General features: G+C 38.3%; 1 protein-coding gene across 4 annotated transcripts in view; it reads right to left on the bottom strand.

Moving 5' to 3' along the window:
- LOC126199000 (multidrug resistance protein homolog 49-like) overlaps nucleotides 1-17841 on the bottom strand; it is a 368814-nt gene that overhangs the window by 130878 nt on the left and 220095 nt on the right. For all 4 annotated transcript variants that reach the window (XM_049935679.1, XM_049935676.1, XM_049935680.1 and 1 more), the window contains exons 10-12: nucleotides 13322-13546; nucleotides 11312-11437; nucleotides 4490-4693 (exon numbers count right to left, since the gene is read on the bottom strand). In XM_049935679.1, coding sequence (XP_049791636.1) covers nucleotides 4490-4693; nucleotides 11312-11437; nucleotides 13322-13546 — 555 coding nt within the window. The remainder of the gene's footprint in view (nucleotides 1-4489; nucleotides 4694-11311; nucleotides 11438-13321; nucleotides 13547-17841) is intronic.

Genomic DNA, 17841 nt, shown 5'->3' with positions numbered 1-17841 from the left:
TCCTACACTCGTACTCTCTGCTGGAAGTATCACTTTGCCATGAAGAAAAATGATCCTAATCCTACTCCTAATGATCCAACTCCCCAAGACATCATCCAAATTGAACCCTGCCTGGAACAGTTCTGTCCTCCGTCGCAGCGGGACCCACCTCCTCTTCCTCAAAATCACCCTCTCCAAACCTTCCAGGAATTTCTGACTTCCAGCCTTGCATCTCAATCCTTCTTAAAAAACCTTAATCCTACTCCCAACATCACCACTGCTGAAGCCCAGGCTATCCGTGATCTGAAGGCTGACCGGTCCATCGTCATTCTTCCGGCGGACAAGGGTTCCACGACCGTGGTACTTGATCGTCGGGAGTATGTGGCTGAGGGACTGCGTCAGCTTTCAGACAACACCACGTACAAAGTTTGCCAAGGTAACCCCATTCCCAACGTCCAGGCGGAGCTTCAAGGAATCCTCAGAACCTTAGGCCCCCTGCAAGACCTTTCACCTGACTCCATCAACCTCCTGACCACACCGACACCCCGCACCCCTACCTTCTACCTTCTTCCTAAAGTCCACAAACCCAATCATCCCGGCCGCCCCATTGTAGCTGGTTACCAAGCCCCCACAGAACGGATCTCTGCCTACGTAGATCAACACCTTCAACCCATTACATGCAGTCTCCCATCCTTCATCAAAGACACCAACCACTTTCTCGAATGCCTGGAATCCTTACCCAATCTGTTACCCCCGGAAACCATCCTTGTAACCATTGATGCCACTTCCTTATACACAAATATTCCGCACGTCCAGGGCCTCGCTGCGATGGAGCACTTCCTTTCATGCCGATCACCTGCCACCCTACCTAAAACCTCTTTCCTCATCACCTTAGCCAGCTTCATCCTGACCCACAACTTCTTCACTTTTGAAGGCCAGACATACCAACAATTAAAGGGAACAGCCATGGGTACCAGGATGGCCCCCTCGTACGCCAACCTATTCATGGGTCGCTTAGAGGAAGCCTTCTTGGTTACCCAGGCCTGCCAACCCCAAGTTTGGTACAGATTTATTGATGACATCTTCATGATCTGGACTCACAGTGAAGAAGAACTTCAGAATTTCCTCTCCAACCTCAACTCCTTTGGTTCCATCAGATTCACCTGGTCCTACTCCAAATCCCATGCCACTTTCCTTGACGTTGACCTCCACCTGTCCAATGGCCAGCTTCACACGTCCGTCCACATCAAACCCACCAACAAGCAACAGTACCTGCATTATGACAGCTGCCACCCATTCCACATCAAACGGTCCCTTCCCTACAGCCTAGGTCTTCGTGGCAAACGAATCTGCTCCAGTCCGGAATCCCTGAACCATTACACCAACAAACTGACAACAGCTTTCGCATCTCGCAACTACCCTCCCGACCTGGTACAGAAGCAAACAAGCAGAGCCACTTCCTCATCCCCTCAAACCCAGAATCCCCCACAGAAGAACCACAAAAGTGCCCCACTTGTGACAGGATACTTTCCGGGACTGGACCAGACTCTGAATGTGGCTCTCCAGCAGGGATACGACTTCCTCAAATCCTGCCCTGAAATGAGATCCATCCTTCATGAAATCCTCCCCATTCCACCAAGAGTGTCTTTCCGCCGTCCACCTAACCTTCGTAACCTGTTAGTTCATCCCTATGAAATCCCCAAACCACCTTCCCTACCCTCTGACTCCTATCCTTGTAACCGCCCCCGGTGTAAAACCTGTCCCATGCACCCTCCCACCACCACCTACTCCAGTCCTGTAACCAGAAAGGTGTACACGATCAAAGGCAGAGCCACATGTGAAAGCACCCACGTGATTTACCAACTGACCTGCCTACACTGTGATGCATTCTATGTGGGAATGACCAGCAACAAACTGTCCATTCGCATGAATGGACACAGGCAGACAGTGTTTGTTGGTAACGAGGATCACCCTGTGGCTAAACATGCCTTGGTGCATGGCCAGCACATCTTGGCACAGTGTTACACCGTCCGGGTTATCTGGATACTTCCCACCAACACCAACCTATCCAAACTCCAGAGATGGGAACTTGCTCTTCAATATATCCTCTCTTCCCGTTACCCACCAGGCCTCAATCTCCACTAATTTCAAGTTGCCGCCACTCATACCTCACCTGTCACTCAGCATCATCTTTGCCTCTTCACTTCCGCCTCGACTGACATATCTGCCCAAACTCTTTGTCTTTAAATATGTCTGCTTGTGTCTGTATATGTGTGGATGGATATGTGTGTGTGTGCGCGAGTGTATACCTGTCCTTTTTTCCCCCTAAGGTAAGTCTTTCCGCTCCCGGGATTGGAATGACTCCTTACCCTCTCCCTTAAAACCCACATCCTTTCGTCTTTCCCTCTCCTTCCCCTCTTTCCTGATGAGGCAACAGTTTGTTGCGAAAGCTTGAATTTTGTGTGTGTGTTTGTGTTTGTTTGTGTGTCTATCGACCTGTCAGCGCTTTCGTTCGGTAAGTCACATCATCTTTGTTTTTAGATATATTTTTCCCATGTGGAATGTTTCCCTCTATTATATTGAACATATATAATGATAGATTTTAATGGCTGCTTCCATCCCGGTACATTTTGGCCCTCCCCTCGAGCACCAACTTTTCTGAACTGTACAGATGGACAAAGGACAGAGACAGCAAAGGACCTGGAAGAGCAGCTGAATGGAATGGACAGTGTCTTGAAAGGAGGATATAAGATGAACATCAACAAAAGCAAAATGAGGATAATGGTATGTAGCTGAATTAAATCAGGTGATGCTGAGGGTATTAGATTAGGAAATGAGACACTTAAAGTAGTAAAGGAGTTTTGCTATTTGGGGAGCAAAATAACTGATGATGGTTGAAGTAGAGAGGATATAAAATGTAGATTGGCAATGGCAAGGAAAGTGTTTCTGAAGAAGAGAAATTTGTTAACATTGTGTATAGATTTAAGTGTTAGGAAGTCGTTTTTGAAAGTATTTGTATAGAGTGTGGCCATGTATGGAAGTGAAACGTGGACGATAAATAGTTTGGACAAGAAGAGAATAGAAGCTTTCAAAATGTGATGCTACAGAAGAATGCTGAAGATTAGATGTGTAGATCACATAACTAATGAGGAGGTATTGAATAGAATTAGAAAGAGAACAGAAATTTGTGGCACACCTTGACTAGAAGAATGGATCGGTTGGTAGGACATGTTCTGAGGCATCATGGGACCACCAATTTAGTACTGGAGGGCAGTGTGGAGGTTAGAAGTCATGGAGGGAGACCAAGAGATGAATACACTAAGCAGATTCAGAAGGATGTAGGTTGCAGTAGGTACTGGGAGGTGAAGAAGCTTGCACAGGATAGAGTAGCATGGAGAGCTGCATCATACCAGTCTCTGGACTGAAGACCACAACAACAACAACAGATGGGGGTCACCCTTACAACACATTCTCTGCTCCTGAAGTTATTCCAGCCTCTACCTATGATAACCCTACTACCCCACGCCCACCATCCAACAGTTTCCACCCCTTCTGTTCTATAACCTCCTCTCAATTCATATCTCTTCATCCTCATTGTGCACTCTCTCTGCCAATGCACCAAACAGTCTTTTCCCTTCTCTGCTCCTCTTCTTTCCTGCTTCCCCCCACCCCCTATACACATGGCCTCCTAACACTGCCCCTGGCAATCTTATGCAGCCGCCTTCTAGTCCCTGCATGTGCTACCACGTGGTGCTCCCTCCCAGCCATCTTCTACTGTCTCTCCCTCTTCCCTGTCCCACTCCTCATTGGCACTTACATTCAATACAACAGTTGCAATCTGGCAAGAGCAGTAGTTGTCACGTATGTGTGTGTGTGTGTGTGTGTGTGTGTGTGTGTGTGTGTGAGAGAGAGAGAGAGAGAGAGAGAGAGAGAGAGAGAGAGAGAGAGGCATGTCTGCTCATGTGAATGTGTGCATCTTTTTCTTACTTTTCTGAAAAATGCTTTCATCAAAAGCTTAGTGTGAAACAGTCTTTTCATTGTGCCTGTCTACAACTCAATGTATCATCTTTATGGTGCATGACAATCTGTTGTTTTCACTACTGTTGACATCACAGCATTTTCCAGACACTTGTTGTTTTGTCTGTTCACATCTCCAACTGTTTTTATTATTTTTGAAAACCAAATTATCTCATTCTATTACAAAGATGTTTTACTTATAAGTTTACATGCAGCCTGCTTACCAGACAAGCTGTGCATCAACTATAAAGGAAACTCTGACAAATGGCCCTTGGAACTCCAGAGGGAACCATTGCTTGGCATTTCCATTCTTCACACACACACACACACACACACACACACAAACTCGCTCTCTCTCTCTCTCTCTCTCTCTCTCTCTCTTTCTCTCTTTCTCTCTGTTTCATCTACTAGTATTAACAATGAAAACTGGTCAAAACAGATGAGTGGTAACATCACAAAAAGTATTAAATACTAAACAACTTACAAAACTTACCTGAGGTAATTTTGTTATGAAATCATGTGCATTTGCTTCTTTGGCAGCCATCTCAATTTCATCCTGTGTTGCATTTTCTCTCCCATATCGAATATTCTCTCCTATTGTAGTAGCAAAGAGAACAGGTTCTTGGCCAACAACACCTATTTGGTTTCTCAACCAATTCACATTTAACTCTTTCACATCAGTTCCATCAAGAAAGACCTTTAAGGCAGAAAATAGTTTGATATTACTGTTAAACATATTTAGTTTATGACATGTACAAAGCATTTTAAATAGCAATTGTTAAAACCAACAATTCTGTGTGTCCTTACTGTAACACTCCATGATCACCAAGTTTTATAATCAACCATAATATATTGTACATGAACTGATAAAGTAAAAATGCCCAAAATGCAATTAGGGAGAATTAATAAAGTTATTGATTATGAATGTCAGGGACAGATTAGAATCATTAGTTCTTATCACTAATAAAAATGAGTTTCCTCTTTAATTGGATGGTCAAAAGATTGCCAATCTGAATTATAAAAGACAAGCATTTTCTAAGTATTTGGATGGTACATACCTGACAGCTGTAGTGTTAGTTATAGTTCTGTTTCAAATTTGATTTTTCTGTCACCTGTTTACTGTGGCCTAGTTTTAGTGTTATTTGTGTGAGGAACATTAATATCTTGTTCATGGAATATATAACACCTCATGATACATATGAATAAAACAATAGGAATTGTTTAGTTTTAGTTTTATTAATGTAATACAGATTTCTTTTTGATAGAAATTTCTTTCTCAACATTTATTTTTTCTTAATTATTTTCATTTAAGGCAGTCTTTGCTGAACAGAAATACATTATTAGTTTCTCAGAGTGGGACTAAGTTTTAATCTGCCAGGACATTTCACATCAGCATACAGTTCACTGCAGAAGGAAAATTCATTATGGAAACAATTTCCCATGATGTGATTAAACCATTTCCCAACAATACCTTTTGTTTCAGGAGAGATAGTCATGTGAGATATGCAGGAGAACTTCTGTGAAGTTTGGAAGATAGGAGAGAGGTCCTGGTGGAAATAGAGCTTTGAGGGTAGGTCATGAGTCATGCTTGACTAGCTCAGTTGGTAGAGCACGTATCCACAACAGCAGAGGTTCCAGATTTATGTCTGGTATACAGTTTTAACCCACCGGGATATTTCAAATTATTGCACATTCTGTCACAGAATAAATAATAATTCTGTAAAGTGAAATTGTTGCTGGAATACCAGACAAGAATGATCTCATACCCACTTCATGTATAAATAATGAAGACAGTACAATTAACAGACACTTCAAGAAAATTTGCAAACCAAATCCAAATGTCACACATAAAAGTCAAAACTTTCTTGAGTGATGCAATTACATAAAATGTAGCACATGTCTAAATAAGAAAGGCAACACACTTCTGAGTGAAAAAATTAATGAAAGTGGAGACTCTCAGCAAGCAAAATGATAATGTATCATTACAAGCCAGTTAAGAGGGCTATTATTTTGAAGGTAACAACAAGTAACAGCAATATGATACTCAATAGCAGCACCATCATAGACACCAACATCCCACTCAATTACAGAAGACTCCATTGCATCTGAGAGTGGAGCTCCTGTCGACATAACACAGACTCTAGCTTGCATCCAGGGTTTAATGACAAGAACTACCAGATAAAATGCAAGGCTGGAGCAATTCCAAAAGTGCAAATAGTAGTAAGTTGCAGAATTAAAAATCTAGTGTAAACCCAAATATATCAAATATGACTAAACATACTGAAGTGTGGCGTTTGCTAAGTTATAGTGGACAAGAAGGCAAATTTTCTGACATATGCATGTAACTTTTGACATTCGTGGCTGCTCAATTACAACACTGACATTTTTTAAAAAAATGTGAGGGAGCAACTAACTCAGGTATGATTCATGAGTTTATCTGCACACTTGAAGACCATCAGTCTGTGCTCTGCTGTTGTGGTGACCAGAAAACTTACTTACAAAGCTGTTCATACTTTCACAGAAAGAATGGATATGGTTTTCATTTGAGACAAATACCATCAAACTATTGCAGTAGTAATACACTTGCATGCTACAATGTACCATGATTGTGCCCTATCCTAACAATCTGTCTTCACAAACATTATTAAAAAATTAATGAACTGAAAATGTGAAAAATAAAGCACACCAATGAAAAAGAACAACAACTGATCAGAAAAATACAGATAACATTTCATCATTGGTAATACACAATACATATATGGCTATGAGGCAGCTTGAATATGTGACTGGGATTAGCTAAAGGAATATTCTGCAAATACCATAGTCCAACATATTTCATCCTGTTCCATAAAAACATGGGAGAACTGCCGGATATCAGTAACGTCCTGCCACAATATTTTGGCGCAGAGTCTTCTGGCCATCTTTAGGTGAGTGCCACTGTAGTAGTACTGGTGAGTACGCGCTGAGCTCTACTATTTAAAGCCATACTGAGGTGACATTGCGCATGTACTGCTCAGCGTGCATGTTCATAACGGCTCCATGCGCTGCGCCTCGCGCTCTCCACTGTGAAAGCCTGGCATATCGGTATCAGGTCGATTTCCATCTTTATGCAGATAACTACATCGACTACAAAGTTTCTCTATAACAGGATTCCAAGCAGAGTTCAGCTGTTTTTATGGAACAATCAGTATGCCGGGAAAGCTTTAAACATCACATATTTCATCCTTTTCACATTTCGTTCTGTCAAAAGTTACACGGCAGTGGCATTTGAAGTTGGCTATGATTCTCTAAATGATGACTACAAAAACTGCAAAATGATGCATCCTTTATATGCAAGATTTTATTTATGCTTGAAACATCGTTTACGGACAAAGTTCAAATCAATCTTTGTAATATTAATCAATCTTTGTAATATTCTCTTATGGTCAGTTGGAAATCCTTGCTAGGCAAGAGAAGTAGATAAATAACTTTTGACTATCAATGTGTGGCTGGATTTTTCAAGAATCATTTAATTGGTCGCTGTTGTTTTCATGTGACTGTAAACTGCCACAAGTACCTATATTTTCTAAAACATATGGCATCACAATTACTGAAAGGTCCCACTGAACTGAAAGTAATTGATATGGCACCAACATGAAGGATGTCCAGCCCAGTTTGCACAGGTAATTATAAACCTTTTTAACAAGACATTTGGAGATTGTCTAATCAGTTGTTCAGTAAATATGAAATGGATTGAATGTTCACTAGACTTAACTTCACAGGACTTTTTAACTGCCATATGCATTTTGATTTTACATTATTTTCAAAGGAAACTTTAACAATATAACATGATCTTCATGCTAAAATAATGTTTGCAAATTGACATGTGGGTACATTGAGCCTCACCATTTGCTGTAAACCACTTGACTATGGTTCACACTGGATAATGAGATATTTTTAAAATCTGCCTTTGAAAATGATGTAATACCAAAATCATAAGCAATTTTCATCAATAAAAACTGTGTCTGAGATGAGCGAAGTTTCAGGTTTTCCAATAATGTCAATATTTTAAACAGTTGTGTATGCTGAGTCATCATCTGCTGTTTCAGTAGTGGATATTAATGCCAACTCTTTGTTTCAATCTATGCCAACAGATTTTGTAACATTTTCAATTTCCTCATCTGTGAAAGTATCTCTCCTACAGCAGTCATCGCACACTTCCTTTGTCTTTCTAGTTTTATAATGTCATAAACACTAAAACCTAATGTCACAATACTATAAGCAACTTAATAGCATTATGGCTAGTGATGCAGAGGTTCTTGGTTCAGTTTTCAATGACAACATCAATTTCTTCTGTAATAGAAAGTTATAGAAGTACGTCACCTCAGCCTTGTGAGGCCAATAGAAGAGCTGCTCAAATATAAAAGCAGTGAAAGTGATTTGCATGTCACTGAAGTAGTATTTTACGTGAGCCTGCTGAAAAGCAATGACTGAATTTTTTACGTGAAAACTCTCAATGCTTTTCAAATAAAACAAATATCTTCAGCATACTACATCTTTATTATTCAGTCTATATATTAATTTCTCAATGTAGTCACCCCAGAGATGAACAAATTTCTCCCAACAAGACACCAGTTTGTTGACAACATCACTACAGAATGTTTGACTTTGTTGAGGGAGCCACAACCTCTCCTCCGCTTGCACCACTTCATCACTATCTAAAAATGAAGTTCCCGAAGGTATTCTTTAAATTTTGGGAACAGATGAAAATTGGATGGTGTAAAATCAGGACTGTATGGAAGGCGATTGATGATAGTGAACTCAAGGCATCGGATTGTTGCAGTTGTCACAGTGGTCATGTGTAGTCTGGCACTGTCATGCTGAAGCAGAGGGTGTTCCATGCATGGAAAAACTCTTCAAATTCATGCTTTCAGTTTTCTGAGAGTCTCACAGTACCTTGCAAAGTTTATGGTGGTGTCTCTAGGCATCAATTCCAATTGCACCAAACCTCGAATATCCCAGAACACTTTGGGCATCACTTTGCCTTCTGAAGGTATGATCTTGAACTGTTGTGGTAAGAGAGATCATTTATGGTGGAACTCCATTGATGCTCTTTTTTGGGGGGGGTCAGAATGGTGAACCTAACTTTCATCACCTTTTTCAATGTTTTTAAATAACCCATCACACTCATGCTCAAAATGCAAAAGAAATTGTTGACATATGTCCTATAGCCTCTGTTTCACATTTGGAATGAGTATTCGAACACCCACTAGGCACACAGTTCTCTGTATTACAGTTGTGCAATGATGGTCTGTACATGCTCTTGTTACATGCCAAACTTACTTGAGAGCTGTGTCTGTGTTATCCCATTACTTTCTCTGATGAGATCAACAACCCAGTTCTGATGAGTCTCGTTGGTTGCCATTCACGGTGGTCCAATCTGAGCTCTGTTACACATGTTGAGATTAACACCACTATTTCCTTCATTAACATAATGAAAAACCCAACAGTTCACATTACTGATGTTGATACAATCAGCAAATAGACAGCTTTCATTCTTCTATGAATTTCAATTGGCATGCTTTCTGCAGTTAGAAACTCATTGGCATAGTTACATTACACACCACCATTTTAAAACTTGCATCAGTGAAGTAGGAAAGTTGACTGAGTAATATATATGACATGTAATATCTCAATCTATATTGAGAACAGAATCAAAAATTTGAAGGTATTATTTTTCAACACCCCCATACATCAAAACGTTTGCACCAGGCCAACATACACTAACATTCTTCTATCAGCAACAAAAGAATCAACTATCTTTCTTTTTTGGGGGGACGGGAGGGGGTGGGGGTGGGGTTAGAGAGGAAGACGCTTGATGTATTAGAACACGGAATCTTATTCTTTGCAAGATTCCTAACCAGTTCTATAAGATTTAGGTCTAGATGGTATGGCAGAAGGCAGAAATAGGAGGGAATCATCTTCTAGCAGAATTTTGTCAGTGAAAGAGTCAGGAAGGGCTGTTGCTCTTTAATTAATGCCAAAAATTCAGCTGTCCATGTCTCCACACATTATTAAGGTTTATCTCTCCATTCCTATGTGTTACTCTGACGTTTTCATGTTATACAGAGAAGAAGTGAATACAAAACAAAACACTGCATTCAAAACAATGAAATTTTGAGCAACTCTGTTGTTTGACAATGCTCTTGACAAACGTCACTTTGCAACATTTATTCACAGTGTAAAGTGAACAAATCAATGGTTTCTCTAAATAAACTACTGGCTGCTTTAGTTCTGACGCTTCAATTTTCATAAAAATCTTATGTAGTATGCTCTTTTTGCAAGTTTGTTATTTCATCTTAACATACTGACTCATTCATTCTGACATCTTTTAAACTCAGTTTCCTTGCTGTTCTGGAATTCTGGTACTATGCAACAATTGCTGTGAAGTCTTTGCAAAGATGGTACTTCCTTGTATTGTTTACAATATTATGGAAATTGCTGTCTAACAGAACATTTGTCTGTATCATTAATGAAATATTTATTGTGTGCATTTTACTTATTCTGGTTTAGGTTTGATATCTGAATCCAACTGCACTCGGCACTGTGTCCCTCTCCTGTAATTTGTATATCACTGACGTACTTAATTTGTGCTTGTTAACATTTGCTTGCATCTTCCATAGCTTTCTCTTTCAGTGCTATCACACCTTTCTCATTCTCACTGTCAGCAAAAGTAACGCCATTACCAACAAGTTATCATGGCTTCCTGAATAGGTATTTTCCACAAACCCTTTTTGTGATCACACTGCGATGCAAAAATGCATGCTATTTTGAATTGGAACATGACTGCACAATGTCATGTGGGCAAGTTAGCTCATGCAATGGCTAAGTAAATCGAGTGCCTTTCCAAGTAGTAGATCTAATGTAACTTCTGTATTTTTTATATTTGAAAGTATGAATAATAAACACCTGCTAAGTACTTCATAAGAGCCCTTTACATATGTACATTTTAATATATCTAAATGGAACAAATGTTTTAATATTCTTTGTTGAAGACTTTAGTTAATCGTATAATATATTCCAAGATACAGGTGTGAATTTGTGGCATATTTATGAAACCACGCCAAATACTATAACAGACTTTACTCTTCATTTATACATGTAGCTCCAATTATGTGAAGTGATAAACACAGTACCTTATTCCCTATCAATTCAGAACTAAGAGACCATATATTTCAAAACTGAGAAACATATGCAGTACAGCCAACTGTAAGAGATATTATGTTGTGCATTTGTGCCCACAGTGTATGAAAAATTCTGCAAGTTACAAACATACCTTTCCTTGGACAGGATCATATAATCGCTGAATAAGTTGGATAACAGTTGATTTTCCACATCCTGAGCTACCAACTAATGCAACTGTTTCTCCATGTTTGATTCTGAGATTTAATCCCTGAAGGACCTGAAAAGAAAGATATTGGTAAAAAGTGACTCTTGAAACATTGTTTGTAACATATCTGCATTCAGAGCTTTGATGTAAAATGCCCTGCAAGTGAAAGAAAAACTAAAGGAAAATAAATGAATTCATTATGTTAATTTCTATAAAATGTTTTTCATATCTAATACCTACACAAAAAGACACATATTTTTGGTTAAGTGTTACCATAAGACCCATCAAACATACAGTAATTTCAGTAAAGATGTTACCATCAAAATTATTGTGTTTAAACATGAGTTCTCCAAAGAACTGCACTGCACTACAAGCAGTCATAACATGCACTTTAGGACAAAGCAATACATCAATTTATCATATGCACTTACATTCATCTCAGAAAGTTTTTACATTTTATGAGTTGGTCTCTTGATGGTGCTTCATACCATACCTACATTTTCTTCTGTGAGGCACAAGTAACATACTTGAGTCAAACAAAACATGTGTTTCATGACTTCATTCAGTCTCATTCATTTTTGTGGTTTGGTAATGATAAGGAATTGCAGACAAACAAACATTTTTCAAGCATAGTTTGGTTAATATAGTAGATGGTAAGTAAACTGATTTAACATAAGCTATATGTTTTAGAATTTCTCCAGTGAACTGCAGTCTAATATTAACTTTCTGCATTATTAGGGCCCTGTAGTTGGTTCATTAATACCTGCTAAAACTGACATTCTGGTGTATCTCTACAACATGTATGTTTATATTATTTTATTTGTGTTAATGTATAAAAGTGGTCTCGAACATCACATCACATTACATTTTCTTGTTTTGTTATTATGCCAACTTTTCAATTAGCCACCTGTCAGAGAACGATTTCATTTCCTGGGTCATATTTGTAAGTGGTGAGCAGCTGATGTCAAATCATCTTTCCCTAGAAGTAATGAATCTTGTAGCTCAAATCAGGAAACTCTTGTGCATTACTTAAACTTTTATATTTTTTAATGAAATCACAACACGTTTCTAAACCTCAATAACACATTACTTTACAAATGATTACTGATTTCAGTTACTAGGCTTCCATAGCAGTAATCATGAAATTATATTTAAGTTAGCATGAATTTTACAGTCTTTAAGATATATATTATGGTGTTTCAGAATAATACACGTGAAGTAGTGAAAACCTACCACTCCTGATACAGGTTCTGTGTTTATGCACACTGTAGGCTACAGTAGCAATGGCTGAAAGTGTATCTCAGTACTATATAAATAAATGTACATAGCCACAAAATCTCTAGCATGAGCAGCATGTTTTCACTACTTAATGTTTACTGCTCTGAAATAATGTATTTTCCTAAAGATTGCAAAACTTAAGGCCACTGTTCTGTTTATTGTTATTTTTACAGATCTGAAAATGGCTGTCTAGCAACTAAAACTAGTGATAAATTGCAAAGTAATGTATAATTGTGATCAAGACAAACAACTTTATAAATTCTTTTTATAAAGGTTTCAGAAATCGTCTGAAGATGTCAGCTCTTACTAATTTTAATGTGGAGACTCATTTGTTTGATTAGTGTATACTGACCAAATGACATTTGTTCATCCTGGGACCATGTGTGTTGTTAGAAATTTGTGCAGTTTTTTGGGTCTTATGCACTCCAGAAAAAAATCCTTCCTACTGGTAATAGTCTTGCATTGCATTGAAAGCCAAATACAATATTTCCCCACAAGCTACAAAAAATTTTTACACTTTTTGAATGGTCTTTTATTGTTGAGTGGTGTTTCTCTCTTACTTTCCAAACAAAATCACTTGTGGATAAGAACTCATATTACCTTGTGAAAGTGAGTGATATCTTTACAAACCAATTTTGGATTCAAGAGAAGAGAATAACTGAAATGATTAATACTTACTGGAACATCTGGTCTAGACGGGTATTGGAAGTGAACATCAGTGAGTTGTATATCTCCCACAACACTCTCTGGTCTTTTGCCAGACTCACTAAGGCTGTCAATCTGAGGAACTCTCTCGATGACAGAGAACACAGCAGCTGCAGCACCACACGCAACACTAAATGCTTCAAGGTGGGGCAGCCCCATTCCCATATTGAATGCTCCACCAAGCATACCAAAGAGAACCTACACACAGAGACTTAAATGAGTAAAATAAAGGAGAGAGAAAGTAAGAAACATAAGTGTTTTTGTTTCTCATCTCTCATTTGATTCTCTACATGCACTAAAGTATTTTGTATTGCCTTCCTTTGTTCTTATGTGAGATATAAGTTGACCATAATATAAAAGTTTCACAATATGACTCAGACCATGATAATCTAGGTTTTTGTAGGAACACTGTGGACTTTCTTCCAAGGAATTCTATTGGAAATCGATGACCTGTTAAGCTTAGTTACTAAGAAAGTGTTACAGTAAGTATTACAGCTGAATTTTACTGGTAGATAGGTTATTTATAATGGAATTTTTGAAAAATACAACCTCCAAGACAGGAAACAGAAGGTACTTTTGGGTGAGATCAGTAAAGTGGATAGAGACCAAGTGGGGCACTGCACTCCATGGAGTCTCTTAATGATCTGTCCTTCATCTACTGCTGTTTCTCACGTATTGTATTTACCTGAATATAAGATAAGGTTTTTTTCTGAACTCCTCATTCAAAAAAATCAAGATCACCTTGTATTCACAGATTAAACTATTGCTGCTGAGGTCAACTTTTTTTATGTTGTTTAATAGATTATATTGGGGTGGTCTTACATTTATAGGGGTCATCTCACATTTAGAGAGGAATCTTTGGCTACTGAGATCACATGCAAGTTTATTTTAAAGAATTGAGAAGGGTAGGGCTCGGCAAATGATACTCACATTACAGCAGGTTTGAGATTTCCTAACACACCAAAGTGCTTGATACGGTATCAACATGGCTGAACCAATTGCGTGACACAAAATTACATAGTGCTAATGTAAAGAGTTATGTGAGAAACTATAAACTAGCCACAACAACAATCAATTGTTCTGATCAAAATTTGACATTTCTGTGAAACACAGGAGGAAATAGTATTAAATTCTATCATCTTGCAAACTTCTGTTGTATGCAAAAAGGTTCACAATAGATGTTTTCTTACATGTACGGATATCGCATAGAAAATTTAATGCTGCTTTTTAAGTAAAGGTAACATTCAAATATGGAAATATTGTCCTTCAAAAAACATTAGTTGATTCAGAACCAACATCAATATTTTATTTGGTTATGAAAGACTGTAGTGATTTACTGAGTGGATTGCAAATGAGAAATTTGGTAGGTGTTTGCATATTAGAATACTGGGTAAAAACATTATCAGCTTTTAATCAAATTTAGAACATGATGGTGACATTCAATTGAAACAAGAAGGAAAATTAATCCAGAATGGAATGTCTAACAAAGGAAATAAATCACATGAAACTGACTGTAACTGTTATCATGAGAACAAATTACAGCGGCAAGACCCATCATAGAGATAGCACCAACAGACATCACTATATCATGGTATGAGTGAAAGTTCAAGAATGGGACTGAATCATAATTGTGATCTCTTAATTATGGATTAGTTCGTGTTGCTACATATGACCCACACACTAGCAGATATTGCAGCCTGTTTTTTCACAGCTGCTCAAACTCAGCACTATGCAATGGTTGGAACAGGAACAGTGACACCTGCTTGGCAGAGAGCTAGGACGATTTCAGGGAGGGGAGCGGTGAGTGAGCAGTGAATTTTGTTATGTTACCAACTGTGGAAATCCATATCACATACTTTGACTTTTTATAAACATCCAACATGTTTAAACTGTGGTTTGCCTGAATCCATCTGTAGACAGAATTGAACTGACTTTAAAATTGGACAAACACTCAACAACAGTATTCATTTCGGCAGGAGACAGTAAAAGTCTAGATAGAGGTCAGTGGTGTACTTGCATGTTTCTTGCTGCAGCATTGTTGGTGCTCATTGTGAAGTACAATGGTAATGAAAGGGCGATGTGTAAGCTGGTTATGAGCAGCCAGTGAGAGTGTTGGGCAGGCAATATGTTTGGAAGCAAGGGATGTTGTAATATTCTCACATCAATATAGAAGTAAAATTCAGTACATATTCAGAAAAAAACTCCTGTTTTCTCAAGCCCACTGTAACGACAACCACAGAAATAGCAACACAATGGGAAGAATCAGCCAAATATTTGCGACAACAAGGGTATAAATTTCACAGCAGTGCTATTATGACAATGGCAATGAGGATTAAAAATAGTGATACCACAGACAATATGGTTAGTATATAAAAAATAGAAAAGAAAATGGTCCAAAAATTAATGTAAACCATTTCTTTTTGTTTATTTTATTTTTCCTAGAATTATCAAAATGTAGACAATCAATAAATGCCATAAGTTTGGAATATGTATAATGTTAACTTTTTGGCAGATACTTTATGCCAGTAAAACAGCCCATGATTTTAATTAGTCAGAATATGTTAATTTTTTTCTCAAGGAGCCTCCTAAAAAAGGGGGTAGCTGTCTTACACCCAGGGTCATCTTATACTTGGGTAAATACGGTATATAAATGACTTATCCTTGTCATACAAAACTTGTAAGTTCACTACATTTACTGGTGACCTAGCACTGTGATAAACAACAAACATTCCACCAGTCTAGAGGCTGATGGCAACAAATTACTCTCAGGTCTCTTAACCTGATTCAAAGTAAACTCACTGTTGGTAAATCAGAGCAAAACTAATCATATCCTGTTCAATTCTGATAAAAAAAATCTCACAGCAGAAGACTATTGTACACGACAGTCAGCAAATACAAAGGGTATACTGCACCAATTTTGTAGCCCACCATATCAATAGCAGATCATAAATTCCAGATTATAAAAAGATTGACTTCTGATACTTTTGCCTTTAGGTCAGTCTCACATATTGAAGACATCAGTGTCAAAAATCCCACTTATTTTGAGTACTTTCACACCATTATGTCTTTGGAATTATGTTCTGGGGCAGTTCACCTACATCAAAGAAAGTTTTCTTTTTGCAGAAATATGTTATCTGATTCTTCAAAGAACCTACTGTTACACAAAATTGTTAAGGCTTTCATGGCCACTTGTTGACAGACTGCTTATTGGATTCTGTCTTGGGTTCTTTGGCCTACATTCATCTGATGATTTTACTGATGTTGTGCCAGCACAAGTGGCTGGCATTGTCCAAGCTTCACCCCCCATAGCTGGTGGTGAACTGGAGCTGAGCTCATGGCCGCAGACTATATGTACCTGGCGCGCCAATGTCCGAGGGCTTCTCTGTGGTAATTTCCAGTGCAGTTCTCCTCTTGCTACCTGTGACAGTCGTTCACGGCAGTACAGGAAGCCAGGATCTGTTTACCTTAAAGCTTTCCTCTTTCTTGTTGAACATGCAAATAGCTTCAACAAGAAAGAGGAAAGCCTTAAGGTAAATGGATCCTGGCTTCCCGTACTGCAGCGAGTGACCATCGCAGGTAGCAAGAGGAGAACTGCACTGGCCATGACCGCGGAGAAGCCCTCGGACATTGGTGTGCCAGGTACATATAGTCTGCAGCCACGAGCTCAGCTCCTGTTCACCGCCGGTAGTGGGGGGTGAAGCTTTGACAATGTCAGCCACTCATGCTGGCGAAACGTCATGAAAATCATCAGGTGAACGTCGGCCAAAGAACCCGAGACAGAAGCCAATAGGCAGATTGTCAACCTACTGTTACTTTTTAAGAAACTTGGGAAACTTGCCACCACTTCCCAGTATGTTTATTTCATTATGAGCATCATGACTGATGATCCTTTGCACTATGAAACCAGTGAAAAGTATCATGATCACAATAAAAAAAGAAAGGCTGACTTCCATTGCGCTTTCAAAACTCTAATCTGGGTACAGAAAGGTATTCCAGTATTGAAATATTTAATTCACTGTAAAATAACACCAAAGGTCTATGTAGTAACAGCACAATATTTAAAAGTAAAATTAAGATGTATTTACTCGATAAAAATTTTTATTCACTAGATGCATTATGTAACAGAGATGTGTAGACCTCTTATCTCATATATTTTTATTGTTTTTTTGTTACATATTGGTGTGTAACATTTGCTCATCCTTGTATTATGTCCCTTTTTCACTTTGCTTCAGCTTTTATTTTAATTTAATGTTTTTATTATCTCTGCTACTATTTTTGTAGATTAACTGTACTTTCCATTGTTATATGTTCTACATAATTTACATTTATATATACTTTGACTCATTCCAAACCTTAGTGTCCCATATGCATAAAAGGTTCTATGGAATACGCACATAAATAAAATAAAATAAAATAAAAAGACGTTTTCAAAAAGTAAGTGCCAACCAATGATGATCTACTGACTTTAATTTCATCATGTGTGAGTATAATCA

Source organism: Schistocerca nitens, chromosome 8 (assembly GCF_023898315.1).
Source record: "Schistocerca nitens isolate TAMUIC-IGC-003100 chromosome 8, iqSchNite1.1, whole genome shotgun sequence".
Classification (NCBI taxonomy): domain Eukaryota; kingdom Metazoa; phylum Arthropoda; class Insecta; order Orthoptera; family Acrididae; genus Schistocerca; species Schistocerca nitens.
The sequence above is the reverse complement of the archived record's forward strand: the minus strand, read 5'-3'. Positions and strand labels throughout refer to the sequence as shown.